The sequence below is a fragment of the Delphinus delphis genome, chromosome X (assembly GCF_949987515.2).
Source record: "Delphinus delphis chromosome X, mDelDel1.2, whole genome shotgun sequence".
Classification (NCBI taxonomy): domain Eukaryota; kingdom Metazoa; phylum Chordata; class Mammalia; order Artiodactyla; family Delphinidae; genus Delphinus; species Delphinus delphis.
In genome coordinates, this window is record NC_082704.1 from 35,812,102 (window position 1) to 35,838,599 (window position 26,498).

The 26,498-nt window shown below is 39.2% G+C and overlaps 1 protein-coding gene across 7 annotated transcripts in view; it reads right to left on the minus strand.

Moving 5' to 3' along the window:
- The window catches only part of LOC132418619 (NACHT, LRR and PYD domains-containing protein 12-like), a 47,805-nt gene extending 22,315 nt beyond the window's left edge, over window positions 1–25,490 (minus strand). The window contains exons 1-5 of one of the 7 annotated variants that reach the window (XM_060002588.1): window positions 25,445–25,490; window positions 24,360–24,466; window positions 23,985–24,051; window positions 1,564–1,651; window positions 471–515 (exon numbers count right to left, since the gene is read on the minus strand). In XM_060002588.1, the coding sequence (XP_059858571.1) occupies window positions 471–515; window positions 1,564–1,633 (115 nt within the window). In that variant the 5' untranslated portion in view covers window positions 1,634–1,651; window positions 23,985–24,051; window positions 24,360–24,466; window positions 25,445–25,490. Of the gene's footprint in view, window positions 1–470; window positions 516–1,563; window positions 1,652–23,984; window positions 24,052–24,359; window positions 24,467–25,040; window positions 25,090–25,175; window positions 25,189–25,225; window positions 25,323–25,444 lie in introns of those variants that run through there. The other 6 variants (XM_060002591.1, XM_060002590.1, XM_060002587.1 and 3 more) reach the window with 6 other exon arrangements.
- Window positions 25,491–26,498: the final 1,008 nt, after the last annotated feature.

Consider the following 26,498-nt stretch of genomic DNA (forward strand, 5'->3'; position numbering starts at 1 on the left):
GTACAATAAAATGAAGCGCAATAAAACAAGGTATACCTTTACTCAACTCTGCCATATTAGCGTGAAAGCAGCCCTAGACAATATGTAAATGAATGGGCATGGGTGGTTCCAGTAAAAGTTTATTTACAAAAACAGGCAGCTGGCTGGATTTGGCTCACTAGCTGTAATTTGTTGACCTCAACCTAGATCATTCCAGAAGCAGACTGGTCTATTGTCTCCATAAAGTCCTGTATATCTGGTGCTTGACTACCATCATCAGAGGTCCTCCTAGTATTTGAATATCTATTCTAAATGATATAAAAGTCCTATTTGTTATGACAGTTTGGGACTTCATGAATATTACCAAAAAAACCATTGATTGTTGCTCAGTGAATATGGGGGGAAAAATGGGAGAGGAGTGGGGATGAGTGGGGTTCATGGGAGACACTATTCCCAAAACAGAAAAAGAGTAAATCAGAAAAGACATCTACCTGTAAGCTCCTTCCATGAAAATGAAGCCAGAGAACTTGAAGCAGCTGTGGGAGGAAGAGCTGGGGTTAAGAGTATCGCAAATACACCTTTGTACCAAAACATGAAACACACAGAAATTTAGTCACACTATTACAGCCATTCATGCTGTTCCCCAAACAGAAATAAAACAAAGCAAGCAAGCCACCTCACATCTATTCTAACTTACCAAAAAGGTATTTCATAGCTAATGTCCAACATAAAGTAAACCTAAGAAATTCCCGCACAAATATATTTAGGGTGTAAACATTTATATTTATATGATAAATAAGGAAAATTTTAGGCATGAATTTAAAGGGGAATTCATTATTTTAAGTGACTGTTTCTGGTATTTTTTTTTCCTTTGAACGTTAGCTTATTGCTTCTGTTGGAGCTTCTGTTGAGCCTAATTTGTTAATGAGAAAGAATAAGACATTGCTGATGTTAGTTCGACAGAAATATACAATGACCTACATTCAAATGCACACACACACACACACACACACACACATCCCTTCACATTCCTATAGGTTTTTAGTACTTGCACACCTTTATAGGCAAGAGTGAGACATAGTTGGGAGCTGTGACTAGGTGGATGGGAGGAAGCAGAGTATGGAGAGACAGATATTAGAATGCCACAGAAATGGGCAGCAAGTGAGTGGTCTGTTGAAGATAACCAGTTTCTATTCCCCATAACTAAACATTCCTTGGAGTTCAGGAATCAGCCACATGGGGAAGGACTCCAGAAATCTTCACTCTTTACTCTTTTGTGCTGTTTCCTGTGAAAATCTGTGGTTACAGTAAAGGAAGAGACTTAAGAGTCTTTTAGGATTATAGATGCTTTGGGGACTATGGAAAACATTATAAACACCAGATGCCTCTTCACAAAAATTGTGGAGAGATTATTAATGGGTAAATTCTGTATCCATGTAATACCTTAGTATACATATACCTATACACATACAACACAATTTTAAAGATTCAGAAAAATCCCACAGTCCATGAGGAGAAGTAGGGGAAAGAGAATGAACAAGATTACCTAGATTACACCCTTTTTTACCTCATTCAGTTACTCACCTTTCTGTTCAGACAATAAGCTCCAGGTGCAAGCAGGTTCCATATCTTTTCGTTTCTTTTGACTGTTCATCCTGGCAAATCAAGAAGACTGTAACCCAAAACAGAAATGATGACTTTAATGCCTGGTGGAAGCCCAGAGTAAAAAATTAACTCAAGAAAGACTACTCAAAGCATCACAGAGCTGGGGAAGAGAGAAGGCCTAGTAACCAAGTAGAGAGCTAGCGTGGGACTAGGAGATCACAGGAAGATAGACCAAAATCAACAGTCTTCAGCTTGAAGAGAAAAAAAAACTAAAGAGTATAGAATATCCACAGACTTTTGAAGAGTACAAATACGGGAAATGTCAAATTGAGCTCTAAAATGCGTTATTAAGGGAAGGATAGGATTTAGGCAGTATACCTCTAATGTTTGTGGCCAAGATAAGAAAGAATGACTGTGTCCTTCTACAACACAGTCAATTTGGTACCACTGGTAAAGGGAGAATTCTAAGACCACAGATTAGAATACTGTGGTATAAGAGAAACAGTTTAGAGAGTCAGGAGATCCAAGCCCTAGTTCCATTTCTATAACTATCTACCTATGGACCTTGAGTAAGATTCTTCTACTTTCTGAATCTGTTTTATTATTTTCAAAATGGTGGAGAGAATGTTAGCCCAGGTTTCTTTCCAGGTTGAACATTGTAAGATCAGTGGTCCTAAGTCCCAGTTGCACATTAGAATTACCTTCACACCACCTTCCAGAATTTGTTTTCTTTGTTGCAATATTACTTATCAATTTCTAACACACTTGATTATTTTCTTATGAGTTAGGTTTATTATTCACTTTCAGTATTTCCCCTTAAATTGAATTATTGGCCCCAATTCTCAGCCCTTGCCATGAACTTGGCAGGTCCACACCAAAGAAGTAGAACTTATTTTCCCACCTCTTATCTTTTTTTTTCCCACCTCTTTTCTTTGAGCTCAGCTTTGAAACTTGCTCTGGGTAATGGAGTGTACACAGATGTGACTCAAGTAGGGCCCTGATATGTGCTTGCACAGTTGTACATGCTCCCTCTTGTGATTCTGCCACTGGCATGAGATGAGCCATGAGAGAAACAAGCCCCAGGTAGTCCACTCATCCAAGGATGAGAAATACATGCAGTAGAGCCACCCCAGTTTACTCACAGTCCTTCAGCAAGAAAAACAGAGTCACCCCAGCCCGAATCAGAGTTGCCCAACAGAACCCTGCCTAATCAGCTGAGTCCCAGCTGGCCTCCAGATCGGTGAGAATAAGTGCTTAATAAATTCTTAACTTTTCATGCCACTGAGATTTCGTGCTTGTTGTTATGTATTGTTGTGGCAATAGCTAACTAATACATCTTGCTAGAGAGTAAATGCCTAGAAAGTGTTTGACATAGAGAAGACATTCATTAACTGTTCATTGAATAAACTGAATAAATGAATAAAATCTTAAAAATAATACAGTGCCTAGTCTGCATTCCTGATTAATTAAATCAGAATCTTTGATGATGAGGTTTGGCATCGACTTTTTCTTAAGTTCCCAAGGTGATTCAAATACACAGCCAGGGAAAAGAGCCACTGTTCTAAGAATTAGTTTTTTTGATAGAGTGTATTGGTGAAACACACAGGCTTTGGAATCAAACAGATGTGTTCAGGCCCTGACTCTACCACTTACTAACTATGTGACAACCATGGAATTAACATCTCTAAACCTCAGATTCCTCAACTATTAAATAGGGATAACAACAGTTTATAACAACAGTTGATCACAACCTTTCTTAAAAGGTTATTATGAGGATTAAATGAAGTATGCATATGAAGTATTCAGTACACTACATGGTACATAGTAAGGGCTCAATAATCCTAAACTATAGCTAATGTTGGCATTGCTGTATCATTTGATAGAGAGTAAAAATGTCTGAACTCAGATAGACCTTACTTAAATTCCATTTCCACTGCTTTCTAGCCAGATGACTTCGAGTAAAGTTACTTAAACTCCTGAGACTACAGTAACCCATCTGTAAAATATGGTGATAATAATAACTATTTCATTATTTTGTTGTGAGGATTAAATAAGATGACACACATAAAACTCTTAGCAGAGGACCAAGTGCAATATAAATAATGTCTATGTAGATCGTCCACCCATTTTTTGACTGGGTTGTTTTTTTGATATTGCATTGCAGCATTATTTCTAATAGCCAAGATATGGAAGGAACCTAAGTTTCCATTGATAGATAAATATATATATATATATATATATATATATATATATATATATATATATATATATAACGGAACATTACTCAGCCATGAAATCTTGCCATTTGCAACAACATGGATGGACCTAGAGTGTATTATACTAAGCAAAATAAGTCAGACAGATAAAGACAAATACCACATAATCTCACTTATGTGTGTAATCTAAAAAACAAAATGAATTAACAAGCATAATTAAACAGAAACAGAGATATAGATATAGAGAAGAAACAGGTGGTAGCAAGATTGGAGGAGACTGGGGGAGGAGAGAAATAAGTGAGGGAGATCAAGAGGTACAAACTTTCAGTTACAAAGTAAATGAGTCACAGTGTGGGGAATATACTCAATAATTATGTAATATCTTTGTATGGTAACAGATGACAACTAGACTTACGATGACATTTTGAAATGTATAGAAATATTGAATCACTATGTTGTGTACCAGAAACTAACATAGTGTTGTAGGTTAATTATACTTCCAAAACAAACAAAGAAACAAACTCCTAGAAAAAGAAATCAGATTTGTGACCACCAGAGGTGGGGGGGGGGGGGAATTAGGTGAAGGTAGTCAAAAGGTACAAACTTCCAGTTATAAGATAAATTAAGTACTATGGATTTAATATACAGCATGATGAAGATAATTAACACTGCTGTATAAAAGCTGTTAAGAGAGTAAATCCTAAGAGTTCTCATCACCAGGAAAAAATATTTTTTCTATTTCTTTAATGTTGTACCTATATGAGACGACATAATGATTTCATGATGTATGTAAGTCATAACACTATGCTGTACATCTTAAACTTACACAGTGCTGTATGTCAATCATATCTCAAAAAAACTAGAAAAAAAAAGAAATTGAAAAGAAAAAGAAATTATACCAGAGAGTTAGTTACAGTCAACAGACCTTTAGGGAACTATGGGGGTATTTTATAACTGGTTATTAGACCCAGTTAGAGTAAAAGGCTGTGAGATGGCCCAAATTCCACGATGGGAAAGTAGTATCCATTGTACTAGGAGTTCCACTAGAATATATGGAATCATTAAGCAAAGTACCAAAAGGTGCCCTCTTCAAGAAGAGAAATCAAAGTAAGTAATTGAGTCTCCTCCAAGCAGCTGAATTACAAAATGGTAAAATGGTGCTTCTTCCTCTGGGCTAGGGGAGCACCAAGCTAGGGAACACAGGTTAGAGAGCAGGGTATGGGCTAATTTCACTCCCCCTTCACACCCTTGGCTGTGTGCCTTTTCAGTCAACAAACTGTACAACTTTTCATGGTGACTCGACATGGTATGCATGCTGCCAAAAACAGGAGAAAGAAATGCTACAAATCTCACCTCCAGGCCTAAAATGAGACTGGATTTTTTTATTGAGATATGATTCACATATCATAAAATTCACCCTTTTACAGTGTACAACTCATTGCTTTGTAGTATACTCACAAAGTTTTGCAACCATCACCACTATCCAATTCCAGAACATTTTCATCACCCCAAAACGAAATGCTGTACTCATTAAGCAGACACTCCACATTCTCCCCCCACCCCAGCCCCTGGCAACCACAATTCTACTTTATGTCTCTAAGGATTTGCCTATTCTGGACATTTCATATAAACGGAATCATACAATACGTGTCCTTTTGTGTCTGGCTTCTTTTCTTACCATAATGTTTTCAAGATTCATCCATGTTGTAGCATGTATCAGTTCTTCATTCCCTTTTATAACTGAATAAGAATCTATTTCACATCCACTGGAATGGCTGTAATTTAAAATATGAAAAATGGCAAGAATGTGGAAAAATCAGAACACTCATACATTGCCAGTGGGAATATAAAATGGTGCAGTCACTATGGAAAAGTTCAGCAGCTCCTCAATAAGTTAAACACAGGATTACCATGTGACCCAGCAATTTTACTCCTAGGTATATACCCAAAACAATTGAAAACAGGTATTTAAACAAAAATTTGTACAAAAATAGTCACAGCATCACTATACTAAATAGCAAAAAAGGTGGGAACAACCCCAATGTCCACCAACTGATGAACTGAATAAACAAAATGTGGTATACTTACAGTGGAGTACTATCCAGCCATAAAGGAACAAGGTACTGAAGCATGCTATAACATGGATGAGCCTTGAAAACATTATGCTACATGAAGGAAGCCAGACACGAAATTCCATTTATATGCAATGTACGTAACAGACAAATCCATAGAGAAAGAAAGTAGATTAGTGGTTGCCAGGGGTTCGGGGAAAAGGGGAAGTGGTAGTGACTGCTAATGGTTATGGGATTCTGTTTGAGGTGTTAGAAACATTCTGGAATTAAATAGTGGTGATGGTTACACAGCATTGTGAATATACTGAAAATAACTAAATTGTATACTTTAAAAGGATGGGTATTATGGTATGTGAATAAAATCAATCAGATCAATTTAATAAAAGCTATAAACTAAACTTGTGGTAATCATTTTGCAATATATACATGTATCAAGTCATTATGTTGTACACCTAAAACCAAAACAGTGTTATATGTTAATTATAACTGAATTAAAAAATAGAAAAAATCAACTGTAAAAGTAGGAAAAAATCAATGAAAAATGCAATTATAGAAGAAAATGAGAAAGTGGAAACAACCCAAATGTCCATCAGTGGATGAATGGATAAACAAAATGTGGTCTAGACATACAAAACATTATTCAGCCTTTAAAGGAAAGAAAATTCTGAAACATGCTACATGGATTAAATTTGAAAACATTACGCAAAGTGAAATAAGCCAGGCACAAAATAAAAAATATTATATGATTCTAATTATATGAAGTACATAGAATAGCCAAATTCATAGAGTCAGAAACTATAACAGTGGTTACCAGGGTCTGGGGGCAGAGGGTAATGGGGAGTTATTGTTTAATGGGTACAGAGTTTCACTTTGGGAAGATGAAAAAATGTTGGAGGTGGCTAGTGGTGATGCTTGGATAACAATGTAAAGTACTTAATGCCACTGAATTGTACACATAAAAGTGACTAAAGTGAGCTCTACCCACAGCCTGTCCCTCCCATCAGGAAACTTGCACAAGCCTCTTAAATAGCCACATCCACCAGAGGGCAGACAGCAGAAGCAAGAAGAACTACAATCCTGCAGCCTGTGGAACAAAAACCACATTCACAGAAAGATAGACAAGATAAAAAGGCAGAGGGCTATGTACCAGATGAAGGAACAAGATAAAACCCCAGGAAAACAACTAAATGAAGTGGAGATAGGCAACCTCCAGAAAAAGAATTCAGAATAACGATAGTGAAGATGATCCAGGACCTTGGAAAAAGAATGGAGGCAAAGATCGAGAAAATGCAAGAAATGTTTAACAAAGACTTAGAAGAATTAAAGAACAAACAGAGATGAACAATACAATAACTGAAATGAAAACTACACTAGAAGGAATCAATAGCAGAATAACTGATGCAGAAGAACGGATAAGTAACCTGGAAGACAGAATGGAGGAATTCACTGCTGCAGAACAGAATAAAGAAAAAACAATAAAAAGAAATGAAGACAGCGTAAGAGACCTCTGGGACAACATTAAACGCAACAACATTCGCATTATAGAGGTCCCAGAAGGAGAAGAGAGAGAGAAAGAACCTGAGAAAATATTTGAAGAGGTTAGAGTAGAAAACTTCCCTAACATGGGAAAGGAAATAGCCACCTAAGCCCAGGAAGCGCAGAGAGTCCCATACAGAATAAACCCAAGGAGAAACACGCTGAGACACAAAGTAATCAAATTGGCAAAAATTAAAGACAAAGAAAAATTATTGTAAGCAGCAAGGGAATAATGACAAATAACATACAAGGGAACTCCCATAGGGTTAACAGCTGATTTCTCAGCAGAAACTCTACAAGCCAGAAGGGAGTGGCATGATATACCTAAAATGCTGAGAGGGAAGAACCCACAACCAAGATTACTCTATCCAGCAAGGATCTCATTCAGATTCAATGGAGAAATCAAAAGCTTTACAGACAAGCAAAAGCTAACAGAATTCAGCACCACCAAACCAGCTCTACAACAAATGCTAAAGGAACTTCTCTAAGTGAGACACACAAGAGAAAAGGATCTACAAAAACAAACCCAAAACAATTAAGAAAACGTGAATGGATTATTTTATTTATTTATTTTTAACATCTTATTGCTTTACAATGGTGTGTTAGTTTCTGCTTTATAACAAAGTGAATCAGTTATACACATACATATGTCCCCATATCTCTTGCGTCTCCCTCCCTCCCACCCTCCCTATCCCACCCCCCTAGGTGGTCACAAAGCACTGAGCTGATCTCGCTGTGCTATGCGGCTGCTTCCCACTAGCTACCTGTTTTACGTTTCGTAGTGCATATATGTCCATATGTCCATGCCTCTCTCGCTTTGTCACAACTCACCCTTCCCCCCCCCCCATATCCTCAAGTCCATTCTCTAGTATGTCTGTGTCTTTATTCCCATCTTGCCCTTAGAGAGACAAGATCCAGCCTCATCCAACACAACACAGGCACTAGTCCCCTCCACCAGGAAGCCTACACAACCCACTGAACCAACCTTAGCCACCGGGGACAGACATCAAAAACAACGGGAACTACGAAGCTGCAGCCTGCAAAAAGGAGACCCCAAACACAGTAAGATAAGCAAAATAAGAAGACAAAAAAAAAACAAAACACAGCAGATGAAGGAGCAAGACAAAAACGCACCAGACCTAACAAATGAGGAGGAAATAGGCAGTCTACCTGAAAAAGAATTCAGAATAATGATAGTAAAGATGATCCAAAATCTTGGAAATAGAATAGACAAAATGCAAGAAACATTTAACAAGGACCTAGAAGAACTAAAGATGAAACAAACAACGATGAACAACACAATAAATGAAATTAAAAATACCCTGGATGGAATCAATAGCAAAATAACTGAGGCAGAAGAACAGATAAGTGACCTGGAAGATAAAATAGTGGAAATAACTACTGCAGAGCAGAATAAAGAAAACAGAATGAAAAGAACTGAGAACAGTCTCAGAGACCTCCGGGACGACATTAAACGCACCAACATTCGAATTATAGGGGTTCCAGAAGAAGAAGAGAAAAAGAAAGGGACTGAGAAAATATTTGAAGAGACTATAGTTGAAAACTTCCCTAATATGGGAAAGGAAATAGTTAATCAAGTCCAGGAAGCACAGAGAGTCCCATACAGGATAAATCCAAGGAGAAATATGCCAAGACACATATTAATCAAACTGTCAAAAATTAAATACAAAGAAAACATATTAAAAGCAGCAAGGGAAAAACAACAAATAACACACAAGGGAATCCCCATAAGGTTAACTGCTGATCTTTCAGCAGAAACTCTGCAAGCCAGAAGGGACTGGCAGGACATATTTAAAGTGATGAAGGAGAAAAACCTGCAACCAAGATTACTCTACCCAGCAAGGATCTCATTCAGGTTTGACGGCGAAATTAAAACCTTTACAGACAAGCAAAAGCTGAGAGAGTTCAGCACCACCAAACCAGCTTTACAACAACTGCTAAAGGAACTTCTCTAGGAAAGAAACACAAGAGAAGGAAAAGACCTACAATAACGAACCCAAAACAATTAAGAAAATGGGAATAGGAACATACATATCGATAATTACCTTAAATGTAAATGGACTAAATGCTCGCACCAAAAGACACAGACTGGCTGAATGGATACAAAAACAAGACCCATATATATGCTGTCTACAAGAGACGCACTTCAGACCTAAGGACACATACAGACTGAAAGTGAGGGGATGGAAAAAGATATTCCATGCAAATGGAAATCAAAAGAAAGCTGGAGTAGCAATACTCATATCAGATAAAATAGACTTTAAAATAAAGAATGTTACAAGAGACAAGGAAGGACACTACATAATGATCAAGGGATCAATCCAAGAAGAAGATATAACAATTGTAAATATTTATGCACCCAACATAGGAGCACCTCAATACATAAGGCAAATACTAACAGCCATAAAAGGGGAAATCGACAGTAACACATTCATAGTAGGGGACTTTAACACCCCACTTTCACCAATGGACAGATCATCCCGAAAGAAAATAAATAAGGAAACACAAGCTTTAAATGATACATTAAACAAGATGGACTTAATTGATATTTATAGGACATTCCATCCAAAAACAACAGAATACACATTTTTCTCAAGTGCTCATGGAACATTCTCCAGGATAGATCATATCTTGGGTCACAAATCAAGCCTTGGTAAATTTAAGAAAATTGAAATTGTATCAAGTATCTTTTCTGACCACAACACTATGAGACTAGATATCAATTACAGGAAAAGATCTGTAAAAACTACAAACACATGGAGGCTAAACAATACGCTACTTAATAACGAAGTGATCACTGAAGAAATCAAAGAATACCTAGAAACAAATGACAATGGAGACACGATGACCCAAAATCTATAGCATGCAGCAAAAGCATTTCTAAGAGGGAAGTTTATAGCAATACAATCCTACCTTAAGAAAGAGGAAACATCTCAAATAAACAACCTAACCTTGCACCTAAAGCAATTGGAGAAAGAAGAACAAATAAACCCCAAAGTTAGCAGAAGGAAAGAAATCATAAAGATCAGATCAGAAATAAATGAAAAAGAAATGAAGGAAACTATATCAAAGATCAATAAAACTAAAAGCTGGTTCTTTGAGAAGATAAAATAGATAAACCATTAGCCAGACTCATCAAGAAAAGAAGGGAGAAGACTCAAATCAATAGAATTAGAAATGAAAAAGGAAAAGTAAGAACTGACACTGCAGAAATACAAAAGATCATGAGAGATTACTACAAGCAACTCTAAGCCAATAAAATGGACAACCTGGAAGAAATGGACAAATTCTTAGAAATGCTCAACCTGCCAAGACTGAATCAGGAAGAAATAGAAAATATGAACAGACCAATCACAAGCACTGAAATTGAAATTGTGATTAAAACTCTTCCAACAAACAAAAGCCCAGGACCAGATGGCTTCACAGGCGAATTCTATCAAACATTTAAAGAGCTAACACCTATCCTTCTCAAAACTCTTCCAAAATATAGCAGAGGGAGGAACACTCCCAAACTCCTTCTACGAGGCCACCATCACCTTGATACCAAAACCAGACAAGGATGTCACAAAGAAAGAAAACTACAGGCCAATATCACTGATGAACATAGATGCAAAAGTTCTCAACAAAATACTAGCAAACAGAATCCAACAGCACATTAAGTGGATCATACACCATGATCAAGTGGGGTTTATTCCAGGAATGCAAGGATTCTTCAATATACGCAAATCAATCAACGTGATACACCATATTAACAAATTGAAGGAGAAGTACCATATGGTCATCTCAATAGATGCAGAGAAAGCTTTCGACAAAATTCAACACCCATTTATGATAAAAACTGCAGAAAGTAGGCATAGAGGGAACTTTCCTCAACATAATAAAGGCCATATATGACAAACCCACAGCCAACATCGTCCTCAATGGTGAAAAACTGAAAGCATTTCCACTAAGATCAGGAACAAGACAAGGTTGCCCACTCTCACCACTCTTATTCAACATAGTTTTGGAAGTTTTAGCCACAGCAATCAGAGAAGAAAAGGAAATAAAAGGAATCCAAATCGGAAAAGAAGAAGTAAAGCTGTCACTGTTTGCAGATGACATAATACTATACATAGAGAATCCTAAAGATGCTAGCAGAAAACTAGTAGAGCTAATCAATGAATTTGGTAAAGTAGCAAGATACAAAATTAATGCACAGGGCTTCCCTGGTGGTGCAGTGGTTGAGAGTCTGCCTGCCGATGCAGGGGACACGGGTTCGTGCCCCGGTCCGGGAAGATCCCACATGCCGTGGAGCAGCTAGGCCCGTGAGCCATGGCCGCTGGGCCCGCGCCTCTGGAGCCTGTGCTCCACCATGGGAGAGGCTACAGCAGTGAGAGGCCTGCGTACCGCAAAAAAAAAAAAAAAAAAAAAGTGTCATGTACCAAAATGTTCATTGCAGCTCTATTTACAATAGCCCGGAGATGGAAACAACCCAAGTGTCCATCATCGGATGAATGGATAAAGAAGATGTGGCACATATATACAATGGAATATTACTCAGCCATAAAAAGAAATGAAATTGAGCTATTTGTAATGAGGTGGATAGGCCTAGAGTCTGTCATACAGAGTGAAGTAAGTCAGAAAGAGAAAGACAAATACCGTATGCTAACACATATATATGGAATTTAAGGGAAAAAATGTTATGAAGAACCTAGTGCTAAGACAGGAATAACGACACAGACCTACAAGAGAATGGACTTGAGGATATGGGGAGGGGGAAGGGCAAGCTGTGACAAAGCGAGAGAGAGGCATGGACATATATACACTACCAAACGTAAGGTAGATAACTAGCGGGAAGCAGCCGCATAGCAAAGGGAGATCAACTCGGTGCTTTGTGACCACCTAGAGGGGTGGGATAGGGAGGGTGGGAGGGAGAGAGACGCAAGAGGGAAGAGATATGGGAACATATGTATATGTATAACTGATTCACTTTGTTATAAAGCAGAAACTAACACACCATTGTAAAGCAATTATACTCCAATAAAGATGTAAAATAAATAAATAAAATATATATATAAAGAGCTTATGCAGCTCAATATTAAAGAAACAAACAACCCAATCCAAAAATGGGCAGAAGACCTAAATAGACATTTCTCCAAAGAAGATGTACAGATGGCCAAGAAGCACATGAAAAGCTGCTCAACATCACTAATTATTAGAGAAATGCAAAGCAAAACTATAATGAGGTACCACCTCACACCCGTTAGAATGGGCATCATCAGAAAATCTAAAAACAACAAATGCTGGAGAGGGTGTGGAGAAAAGGGAACCCTCTCGCACTGTTGGTGGGAATGTAAAGTGGTACAGACACTATGGAGAACAGTATGGAGGTTCCTTTAAAAACTAAAAATAGAATTACCATATGTCCCAGCAATCCCACTACTGGGCATATACCCAGAGAAAACCATAATTCAAAAAGACACATGCACCCCAATGTTCATTGCAGCACTGTTTACAATAGCCAGGTCATGGAAGCAACCTAAATGCCCATCGACAGACGGATAAAGAAGATGTGGTACATATATACAATGGAATATTACTCAGCCATAAAAAGGAATGAAACTGAGTCATTTGTTGAGACGTGGATGGATCTAGAGACTGTCATACAGAGTGAAGTAAGTCAGGAAAAGAAAAACAAATATCATATATTAACACATATATGTGGAACCTAGAAAAATGGTACAGATGAACCAGTTTGCAGGGCAGAAATTGAGGCACAGATGTGGAGAACAAACGTATGGACACCAAGGTGGGAAAGTGGCGGGGTGGTGGTGGTGGTGGTGTGATGAATTGGGTGATTGGGATTGACATATATACACCGATGTGTATACAATTGATGACTAATAAAAACCTGTTGTATAAAAATATAAATAAAATAAAATTTAAAAATTAAAAAGAGTGACTAAAGTGATAAATTTTATGTTATATATATTTTACTACAATAAAAAAAGAAAATGGGCAAAATATTTGAACAGACCCTTCACAAAGGAAGGTATACAAATGGCCAATAGCACATGAAAAGATGGCTCAACATCATTAGTCACTAGGGAAATGTAAATAAAAACTGCAATGAGGTATCAGTTCACACTCACCAGAATGGTTAATATTAAAAAAACTGACACTACCAAATGCTACTAAGGATGTTGGTAGGCGAGCAAAATGGTACAAAGATATGGCAGTTTCACATAAAACAAAACATACCCCCTATGTTCAGCCATAAAAAACCATGAAATCTTGCCATTTATGACAACATGCATGGACCTTGAGGGCATTATGCTAATTGAAATAAGTCAGACAAAGAAAGACAAATACTACGTGATCTTGTTTATATACAGAATGTTAAAAAAAAACCCTCAAAGACACAGAGAACAGATTGGTGGTTGCCAGAGGCAGAGAGGGAGGGGGTGGGGAGTGGGCAAAGTGGGTGAGGGGAGTCAAAAAGTACAAACTTCTAGTTATAAAATAGTTAAGTCATGGGAATCACGAGAATGTAATGTACAGCATGGTGACTATAGTTAGCAATACTGTATCACATATTTAAAAGTTACTAAGAGACTAAATATTTAAAGTTCTCATCACAAGAAAAAGAATTCTGTAACTTTGTATGGTGATGGATGTTAACTAAACTTATTGTGGTGATCATTTAACAATATATACAAATATCAAATATTTGTACACCTGAAACTAATATAACATTGTATGTCAATTATACCTCAATTAAAAAAATCAATAATTATCAAAATAGAAAGCAAACAATTAAACAACAGAGTAAATCAATAAAAGGAAATGATAGTTATCTGAAAAGAACAATAGAATGAACAAATTTTTAGCAAGTATGATTTCAAAAATAAAGCCATCATAAATTAACATAAAAAATGAAAGGGAACCAAACTACAGAAACAAGAGATTAAAAAATTATCCAAAAAGTACTATGTATAATTTTTATAGCAATAATTTAAAAAACCTAAGTGAAATGGATAATTCCCAAGAAAATAAACAACCAAAATTGGCCTAAGAAATAGAAAAATTAAATAGACCAATTAATCATAGAAGAATGTGAAATGATAATACTCTACCTCAAAAGTCACCAGCCCCAGAAAGTTTTGTGGGAGAGTTTGACCACACCATCTAGGAACAGATTAATCAAGCTTTACACAAAAATTTCCAAAGCAAAGTAAAAGAAGGGAAATGACACCATACAACTATAGGCTAGTATAATCTTGATACCAAAACTGACAAGTAAAGGGAAAGAAATTATAGGCCCATCTCACTTATGAACGTAGATATAAAAATGCATAACCTTAATACCATAATCAAGCACAGGAAAACTACAGGCCATTATTTTTCAAGGGGATGCTGATGGCATTTTTGGCGGAACAATTCTTCATTTAGTATCCCTGATCCCTATCTACTAAATGCCAGCAGGACTTCCCACCACACACACACCAATAAACTGTGACAACCAAAAGCACCTCCAAGGCATTTCCAAATGTCCCCTAGAGGGATGGTTAGCCCCAGGCTGAGGATCAGTACTATAGGCAATCTCACTTATGAACACAGAGATACAAAACTGCTAAATAAAAGATTAGTCCCTCAAATCCCAGAGTACATTAAAAAAGAAAAAAAAAAAACACATCATTCCCTGACCTGATAGGTTAATATTAGGAATGCAGGGAAGTTTAACACTTACAGATCTGTCAGCGTGGAACAGGACACCAACTCCTTACTTGGAAAATTGGCAATTACAGGGAAAGAGTTAAGCGTTTATCCTGTCTTTCGTATAGGAACTGTATTTTAGACTTACCAAGTAGCCCTAGTAGAGGAGAGATAGTTCTTCTTACAGAGGTATGCTAGCTAATAAATTCAGAAAGAATAATAGAATTAGAAACTTATTATTTTGAAATCCTTAATGAACTAATTGACTCACATAATAGTTATCAAATGGATGGTAAAGCCACTAGGTGAAAGGATGATGGAGAACTTTACAATGACAGGATCAGACTAACACCACTTCAATCCAGTTTTAGTATCATTAATAGTGAGACAAGCAAACATTATGTAAAAGAAAGTACATAGTATCAACCACTAAACAGTCTTAACAAATAATAAGAACCTGAATCTAATCAAGCACTTAGATCCACCTTCCAGTCTACAGGAAATACAAGCAATACAGAAACAGATAAAACAGCACCTCAAGGAAGTAATCAGCCAAATCCAGAAAGTGGGAGAGTCTACAGAACAAATAGCAGGTTTCTTCAACAAACCAATGCCATGAAAATAAAAGGGAGGTGGTGTTGTTCTGTATTAGCTTTTTAAAAACTTAAAAGAAATCTAAGAGATATAACCTAATATAATATAATGAGTTGTTGGTTGGGCCCTGATTGAAAGAAACCTCAATGGTAAAAATATTTTTTAGGACTTCCTTGGTGGTGCAGTGGTTAGGAATCTGCCTGCCAATGCAGGGGGCACGGGTTCGAGCCCTGGTCCCGGAAGATCCCACATGCTGCAGAGCAACTAAGCCCGTGCGCCACAACTACTGAGCCCACGTGCCACAATTACTGAAGCCCACGCGCCTAGAGCCCATGCTCCACAACAAGAAAAGCCATTGCAACAAGAGAAGCCCCCACAGTGCAACAAAGAGTAGCCTCGGCTCTTCCCAACTACAGAAAGCCCATGCGGCAACGAACACCCAACACAGCAAGCAATAAAATAAATAAATTTATTTTTTTTAAAGTCTAAAAAATAAAACCATTTTTTAGACAATTGGAAAAATTGGAAGATACGCCGGGTATTAGTATTATAATGGCATTATGATTATATGAGAAGATGTCATTTTTGCTACAGTTTTTGGTGAGGCATACTGAAATATTTAGGAGTGAAATCATATGATGCTCATGATTAGCCTAAAACATCCCAGCACAAAAGAGGGGAGGGGAATAGCTGAAACAAGTATGGCAAAATGTTGCTGGCTATTAAAGCTCAGTTATGGGGGTTTACTGTACTCTCTACTGTCATTTATGTTTGGAAATTATCATAATAGAAAGTTTTTAAAAAGCTATCAATGCATGGGCTTCCCTGGTGGCGCAGTGGTTGAGAGTCCGCCTGCCGATGCAGGGGACACAGGTTCGTGCCCCGGTCCAGGAAGATCCCACATGCCGCGGAGCGGCTAGGCCCATGAGCCATGGCCACTGAGCCTGCACGTCCGGAGCTTGTGCTCCGCAACGGGAGAGGCCACAACAGTGAGTGGCCTGCATACCGCAAAAAAAAAAAAAAAAGGTATCGATGCAATTCAATGCATTAACAAGTTAAAGGGGAAAAACCTATATGTCCAACTTATAGGTGAAAAAGCAATTGATAAAATGTCATAGCCATTCTTGCTTTTAAAAAGCCTCAAAAGAGTAGGAATTAAAGAAAACTTACTTAACTTAATAAAGGGCAACTGCCAGAACCCACACTAAGAAGCATACTTGAAATTTTCGAAGCATTCCCATTAAAGGGAGGGATAAGTTAAGGATGTCTGATATCATTGTTACTATTCAGCCTTATACTGGAAGTCCTAGACAATGCATTCAGATAAGAAAAATACACGTGGTATACAGATTGAAGCCAGAGAGAAAACTATCAATATTTGCACATAATCTGTTTGCCAACCTAGAAAATCCAACAGACTCAATGAACAAACTATTAGAAAGAAGGAGAATTCAGTAAAGTTGTTGGGCACAATTTCAAACAAAAAACAAGTTATCTTATATACCCTTGATTACAAAATGAAAGAAAAAATCCTATTAATAGTAGCAACAAAAGCTATAAAGTATCTAGAAATAGCCCAAACAAGATATGTTCAACACATGTATGGAGAAAATGACATGTTATTAAAGGACTTAAAAATCTGAATAAATGGAGAGTCATACCACATATATTCATATAAAGGAAGAGTCATTAATGTAAAGGTGCCAATTCTCCCCAGTTAAATCCGGAAACTCAATGCGGGGCCAACAAAAATGCCAATAAGATTCTATTTGGGTATGATAATTTGATTCTAAAATCCATATTATAAAGTAAATATGCAAGAATAACACAAAATTGAAGAAAAAAGATGACTTTCCATGTCAGATATCAAACGTTATAAAACTATAGAAATTTAAAGTGTGGTATGAATGCAAGTATAAATAAATGGATCAGTAGAACCAAATAAAGAATTCTGAAACAAACCTAAATATGCATAAGAATCTAGTATTGATTAAAGGTAGCATTTAGAAGTGAGTAGAGAAAGGAAAGAAGGAGGCATGTAGAAGGATGTACATTGCAGCACATTTTATATTAGCAAAAAACTTGGAAATAATCATGACAATGGGGAAATGGCTAAATGAATTATAGCATATCTGTTCTGTAGAATACTCCGAAACAGTGAAAAAGAACAAGTTAGATTTACATGTACTAACATGAAAAGTTCTCAGACATTATGCTGGGTGAAAAGTACCAAGTAGCAGAACAATACATATGAGCATGATAAAATATATATATATATATTTAACATCTTTACTGGAGTATAAATAATTGACATTTTAAATAACACTAAATAATACTATATATATAAATTGTGTGTGTGTGTGTGTGTGTGTGTGTGTGTGAGAGAGAGAGAGAGCGAGAGAGGGAAAGAGAGAGAGAGAAAAGATCTGGAAGAAGCTAAGTCCAACAGTGAGTAGGGAGGGAGAGAATCAGGGAGGAAATCAATGACGACTAAAGAAGGCTTAAGCCTTCCCTGTAACATTCTAATCCTCTGAAAGAAAAATGTATTCGTGTGTCAATTGTGTAATTAAGTCAATAAATAAGAAATTTAAAAGCTGCATAATGATATGAATAAATTATATATGGTATAAGGACTTATTTATTCATATAAATGCATGGAAAGGCGATTGTAAGGATACTCACCAAACTGTTGACAATTAGTTTATTCTTTGTTTTGCTTTTTTTGGGGGGTGAGGGTGGAAGTAACAACTATAGAGGGAGCAGAAAAGGCAAGTTTCAAGATTTACTATCTCTACACCTGTGTACTGTTTCAATCTTTTACCATGAAAATATACTTATATATTATTGAGTAATTAAAAAATAAAGACATGGAAAAAGTCAAAGGCACACTGTTAAGTGGAAAAAGCTAGTTGCTATATTCTATATATAATTCTATATATAGAATAATGTATACATCTATTGTATTATATGTGGGTACATATGTATTCTAATGCATAGAAAGAAAAATACAAATTGGACTTTCACAATTTATATACTTGTGTTGATTATTTTGTTCTAATGAGCATATAGTTGTGCATTACTTAAGAAATACTATGATAATCATATTGCAATATATAAACATAACAAACCATTATGTTTGCAATATATAAACATATCAAATCATTATGTTGTTATGTACATCTTAAACTGTACAATGTTATATATCAATTATATCTTAATAAATCTGAGGTGGGAGGAAGAAACATAGAAATACAGATAAATCTAGGACATCCCTGCTGGTGCAGTGGTTAAGAATCTGCCTGCCAATGCATGGGACATGGGTTCAAGCCCTGGTCCGGGAAGATCCCACATGCCGTGGAGCAACTAAGCCTGTTCACCACAACTACTGAGCCTGCGTGCCACAACTACTGAAGCCAACATGCCTAGATCCCGTGCTCTGCAACGAGAAGCCACCGCAATGAGAAGCCCGCGCACTGCAACAGAGTAGCCCCCGCTCGCCGCAACTAGAGAAAGCCTGTGTACAGCAAATAAAACCCAACACAGTCAAAAATAAATAAATGAATTTATTTTTAAAAAAAGAAACAAAATACCTTGCACCTCAAGCAATTAGAGAAAGAAGAACAAAAAAACCCCAAAGTTAGCAGAAGGAAAGAAATCATAAAAATCAGATCAGAAATAAATGAAAAAGAAATGAAGGAAACAATAGCAAAGATCAATAAAACTAAAAGCTGGTTCTTTGAGAAGATAAACAAAATAGATAAACCATTAGCCAGACTCATCAAGAAAAAAAGGGAGAAGACTCAAATCAATAGAATTAGAAATGAAAAAGGAGAAGTAACAAGTGACCCTGCAGAAATACAAAGGATCATGAGAGATTACTACAAGCAACTCTATGCCAATAAAATGGACAACCTGGAAGAAATGGACAAATTCTTAGAAAGGCACAACCTGCCAAGACTGAATCAGGAAGAAATAGAAAATATGAACAGACCAATCACAAGCACTGAAATTGAAACTGTGATTAAAACTCTTCCAACAAACAAAAGCCCAGGACCAGATGGCTTCACAGGCGAATTCTATCAAACATTTAGAGAAGAGCTAACACCTATCCTTCTCAAACTCTTCCAAAATATAGCAGAGGGAGGAACACTCCCAAACTCCTTCTACGAGGCCACCATCACCTTGATACCAAAACCAGACAAGGATGTCACAAAGAAAGAAAACTACAGGCCAATATCACTGATGAACATAGATGCAAAAATCCTCACCAAAATACTAGCAAACCGAATCCAACAGCATATTAAAAGGATCATACACCATGATCAAGCAGGGTTTATTCCAGGAGTGCAAGGATTCTTCAATATATGCAAATCTATCGATGTGATAAACCATATTGACAAATTGAAGGAGAAAAACCATATGATCATCTCAATAGATGCAGAGAAAACTTTTGACAAAATTCAACACCCATTTATGATAAAAACCCTGCAGAAAGTAGGCATAGAGGGAACTTTCCTCAACATAATAAAGGCCATATATGACAAGCCCACAGCCAACATCATCCTCAATGGTGAAAAACTGAAAGCATTTCCACTAAGATCAGGAACAAGACAAGGTTGCCCACTCTCACCACTCTTATTCAACATAGTTTTGGAAGTTTTAGCCACAGCAATCAGAGAAGAAAAGGAAATAAAAGGAATCCAAGTCGGAAAAGAAGAAGTAAAGCTGTCACTGTTTGCAGATGACATAATACTATACATAGAGAATCCTAAAGATGCTAGCAGAAAACTACTAGAGCTAATCAATGAATTTGGTAAAGTAGCAGGATACAAAGTTAATGCACAGAAATCTCTGGCATTCCTATATACTAATGATGAAAAATCTGAAAGTGAAATCAAGAAAACACTCCCATTTACCACTGCAACAAAAAGAATAAAATATCTAGGAATAAACCTATCTAAGGAGACAAAAGACCTGTATGCAGAAAATTATAAGACACTGATGAAAGAAATTAAAGATGATACAAATAGATGGAGAGATATACCATGTTCTTGGATTGGAAGAATCAACATGGTGAAAATGACTCTATTACCCAAAGCAATCTACAGATTCAGTGCAATCCCTATCAAACTACCACTGGCATTTTTCACAGAACTAGAACAAAAAATTTCACAATTTGTATGGAAACACAAAAGACCCCGAATAGCCAAAGCAATCTTGAGAACGAAAAACGGAGCTGGAGGAATCAGGCTCCCTGACTTCAGACTATACTACAAAAGCTACAGTAATCAAGACAGTATGGTACTGGCACAAAAACAGAAAGATAGATCAATGTAATAGGATAGAAAGCCCAGAGATAAACCCACGCACATATGGACACCTTATCTTTGATAAAGGTGGCAGTAATGTACAGTGGAGAAAGGACAGCCTCTTCAATAAGTGGTGCTGGGAAAACTGGACAGGTACATGTAAAAGTATGAGATTAGATCACTCCCTAACACCATACACAAAAATAAGCTCAAAATGGATTAAAGGCCTAAATGTAAGGCCAGAAACTATCAAACTCTTAGAGGAAAACATAGGCAGAACACTATGACATAAATCACAGCAAGATCCTTTTTGACCCACCTCCTAGAGAAATGGAAATAAAAACAAAAATAAACCAATGGGACCTAATGAAACTTCAAAGCTTTTGCACAGCAAAGGAAACCATAAACAAGACCAAAAGACAACCCTCAGAATGGGAGAAAATATTTGCAAATGAAGCAATTGACAAAGGATTAATTTCCAAAATTTACAAGCAGCTCATGCAGCTCAATAACAAAAAAACAAACAACCCAATCCAAAAATGGGCAGAAGACCTAAATAGACATTTCTCCAAAGAAGATATACAGACCGCCAACAAACACATGAAAGAATGCTCAACATCGTTAATCATTAGAGAAATGCAAATCAAAACTACAATGAGATATCATCTCACACCAGTCAGAATGGCCATCATCAAAAAATCTACAAACAATAAATGCTGGAGAGGGTGTGGAGAAAAGGGAACACTCTTGCACTGCTGGTGGGAATGTGAATTGGTACAGCCACTATGGAGAACAGTATGGAGTTTCCTTAGAAAACTACAAATAGAACTACCATATGACCCAGCAATCCCACTACTGGGCATATACCCTGAGAAAACCAAAATTCAGGAGTCATGTACCAAAATGTTCATTGCAGCTCTATTTACAATAGCCCGGAGATGGAAACAACCTACGTGCCCATCATCGGATGAATGGATAAAGAAGATGTGGCACATATATACAATGGAATATTACTCAGCCATAAAAAGAAACGAAATTGAGCTATTTGTAATGAGGTGGATAGACCTAGAGTCTGTCATACAGAGTGAAGTAAGTCAGAAAGAGAAAGACAAATACCATATGCTAACACATATATATGGAATTTAAGGAAAAAAATGTCATGAAGAACCTAGGGGTAAGACAGGAATAAAGACACAGACCTACTGGAGAACGGACTTGAGGATATGGGGAGGGGGAAGGGTGAGCTGTGACAGGGCGAGAGAGAGGTATGGAAATATATACACTAACAAACGTAAGGTAGATAGCTAGTGGGAAGCAGCCACATGGCACAGGGATATCGGCTCGGTGCTTTGTGACCGCCTGGAGGGGTGGGATAGGGAGGGTGGGAGGGAGGGAAACGCAAGAGGGAAGACATATGGGAACATATGTATATGTATAACTGATTCACTTTGTTATAAAGCAGAAACTAACACACCATTGAAAAGCAATTATACCTCAATAAAGATGTTAAAAAAAAAGAAACCAATACAGATAAATCATGTCATTCACCTAATCAAAACCCTTTAGTAGGAGTATTCCCAATGCTCCTAGGATAAAGCCCAAAATAATTAAGGGGCCCTGCCATCCAGTCTCAGCTCCCAATACTCTCCCCCTTGCTTAATGTGCTCTAGCCACAGGAGACTCCTTTCAGTACTTCAAGTCCCTTGCACGTGTTCTAGCTTCAGGTCTCTGCACATGATGTTTGTTTCCTCTATGTGGAACACTTCCTCCATTCATCCCTCCTCTATCTCCTTCTACCCCAGCTGATCCTTCAGTTCTCATCACTTCTTTAGGAGAGTCTTCCCTGACATTGCAGACAGAGTCAGGTCCTCCTGTTATAAGTACTTATAGAACGCTTATTTTTCCTTCATAGCTCTTATCTCAATTTGCAGTTTTCTACTTATAGGTGGGATTATTAATGTCTGTTATCACTCCTACTAGACTGTAAGCTCCATGATAGCAGGACTCTTGTCTGTCTTGTTATAACCTGACATTTAGTAAGAGCGCAGTAAATATCTGTGAAATAAATGACTGCTCCCTGTTAAGCAGGGTGGACCTTATCGGCCCTAGCTCCATTTTCCTCTCCATTCCAACCCACGTCATCAGATAAGTAACCTCAAAGGCTATGGATGACTCATCCAACACTCTAGCTTCATTGTCCCTTGACCTCCTCTACTTCTGCAACCTCTGACTACATGCCACTTCACGTGCCATTTCTAGCTATTAGTGCCCTAGACCACCCGATAAACATGGAGCTGCTCCACTTCAGAATTTCTGAACTCCACTAACCCAATCTCTGGCTACAACCTCTTACCCTTATTACTTCTTGGTTCTCAGAATACCCACTCCTCATTCTCATCAAGATCTCCCATCCTTCGACTTCTCCCATTCTTCAGCTCATTACCACTTTATTGCTTAACTCCCTATCCAGTCTAGTGGCCATGGTACATCACTTCAGACACTCTTGCCAGCAGCCTCACTGCTCTAATCCATTTTAATCTGCCATTTACTGAGCTACTATGAGTTACTATGGACCACTCTATATGCATTACTTCTGGAACTTCTCACAACACCTATATGAGGTAGAGACCACCATTACCCCCTTTTACAGACAAGGAAAAGGATTCTTAAAGAGGTGAAGTAACTTGTGCGAGGTCACACAGAAAGTGATGGAGCAGGGTGCAGCTGGGATCTGAAAGAGATCTGTCTGACACCAAGGTCTGTGCTCCGAACCAGCAGGTTACTCTGTAGCTCAGAGGGAATGATAACTCTGACTACAACACGGAAAATGAACGGGAGGGAAGCAGGCCAAGTGTGAAGGCTTGGCGACCAAGGCAGCAATCCAGGGGAGAGTTGATGGTGGACTAAGCCTTATCTCTCAGAACATCTCAAAAGATCCAAACTAAAAGCCCACTTACTTCAGGCGTGTGACTTTACAGGATGGATCTGGTGGGCTTTGGCTGAGGATGGCACAACTAGGTGTGCCTAGAAGAGACCAAAAAGAAAACCAGCAGTTTAATACATTCTTTCAGGATACAATTTCTACTTTAACTTATCTACTTACTTATTTATGTTTATACTTAAGGTATGATGACATTCATTAAATGCTTCCGTTTGCTGGGAATTTATTATAGTCTTATTTACACTTCCAACCACGCTGTGAGCTACTCTCCCATTTTACAAATGAGGAAAGTGAGGCGCAGAAAGATGAGGGAAATTGCTTCACATCCCACAGTTAGTTAATGATAAAGACGGAATCAGAACCCCAATCCGCTTCTTTCCTAGTCACTTACCCAGCCAACGGCCAACCTTAAAGCCGCACTCCCCACACTACACCCGGGCCATGGAGACGCTTGCGGGTGCAGGGATCCGAGGACGCGCTGCGCTCCGACCTGAGGACCTGAGCAAGAGCAGGGAACTGACCAGCACGTCTGAGGCCGGTGCCCAGACCTGGGCTGAGCAGCCGGCCGGCTCACGGGACCCGGTTGCGAGGCCTGGCGCCCCGGCTGGATGGGGAAGGCCATGGGCCCCGGAGCGGCCGTACCCTGGGGAGCGACCCCGTTTCTTACACCCACTCTGAGGGCCCCACCTCCCAAAGGCACGGTGACACGGCCTGGAAGCCACCAAGCCCAGGACGGGCCCGCAGAGAAAGGAGGCAACAGCTCGGTCACCTGTTCCGTTCCCCCGTCGCAGAATCACAAGACCCAGTGGCGAATACCTAAGTCACCTATTTGGGTTTTCTGCCCGACTTCAGCCACAGTCTGGGGTCTACGAATGGCCGTCCTTGGGCCCAGGAACCACCATGTGCTTTTGTTTGGTTTTTTGGTTTTGTTTTTTCTTTTTGAGGAGATGACCGATACTTTTCCTTAGAATTTCAAACGGGTCACGTCCACCCTCCACCCGCCCTTCAAAAAATTAAAAAGTTAAGAATGCTGACTCGGAGCTGTCAGCCAGAGACGCTCTGATATCTTTACCTCAATCCCGCAAGCTCGCGGTGTCAGTCCCCACCCCCGGCGTCCCTCAGCATTCCTTTCCGTTCTCTCCTCCCCCACCCCCACGCACGCCTACACGCACGCACCCCACACGCACGGCCCCCCACACGCACGCACCTCCCAACAGACGCGCCGCACGCACGCGCCAAGGTTCTCCACACACACACCCATAAATTGCTGCAACCAGGCGCGTCCTCCCGCGCCTCTCCGCGCAGACGCGTGTTCCCCAAATCCCGCGCCTCGACCCCCACTCCACACGCGCATCCTCTAGAGCCTCTCCCATCTCCCCTTTCCAGGGCGGGCTTTCCTCAGGGGCTGGCGGCCCGGCCCTCCCCGCCCCCCAGCTTCGCGGGCAGCGAGGTCCCTCCCCGGCGCGCTGAGCTCACCCCGAACGAGCCTGCGGCAGGCCAGTCCAACTGGGCCGCCGCTTCCCTCCTCGCATCCCAGGAGACACCGGGCGGGGTGTGGCACCTCCCACGCTCGGCCACCGGGGCCTTCGGACTACTGGGAAGCCAGCCACTCAGCCGGAGGGAACTCCCTCGACTTCCTGTCCCTCCCAACGGAGTGGGCGCTGGGGGGCAGGGTGGTGCGGCGGGAGGCGTTTCTCGTTCTCGCTGAGAAAAGCGCTCACCTGGTTCCCAAAGCCAGTTTGCCCTTCCTCTCCTTCCTGCCAGAGGGAAGGGAGAGCCAAGGTCTTGGGGCGGAGAAGGGGAAATGACTCAGAGAGGAGGCGTCTCAGAGGGAGGGGCCGGCCTGGAAAGGGGGGGGCATTGGGGAGCGGGAGGGAAAGGGGAGGAAAAAAGAGGATGGGAAAACCGCGGTGGGAGAGGTTTCGAGGGTGTCTAGCGCAGTCCTGGGAATCCTGCCTGGTCAACCCCGAATCCAGGAGCCACTAGGCTGGATCTTTTCCTAGGTTTTGGACCCTGACTTCTTTACCCCGTGCCAAAGGCAGCCAGAGCCAAGACCCTTGCTAGCAACTACCGGGCAGCACGGAATCTTCTGGGCTGGGCAAGGGCACAGGAATTAACTCTTCGCGTCCTTTGGAGTCAATACTAGTAGTCTTTACCTCATAGTGTTGCTGGGAGAATTAAATTAGTTACTACATCTCAAGTAATTAGAATAGTGTCAGGGACACTGTAAGCAGTCAATCAGTGATAGCTCCTATTATTACGAAGGTGTTCATTTGTTGGTGGTCTGTGTCACCTCTAGATTGTGAGTCTCATGAGGGCAGAGACTACGTATTTTCTTTATCACCGAACTACAGCACCTGACACAAAGCAGCTATCAATAAATTATTTGTTGAGTTAATGAATAAATGGGTGATTGAATGATAACTTGGACTAGTGGCTATGCCAAGACCTTCTCTGCCACGTAAGGGGTGCGTTTGTGGAAGTTTGAGGAAGAAGGGCTATGATTGGGAAAGGTGGCACATAGGACTCC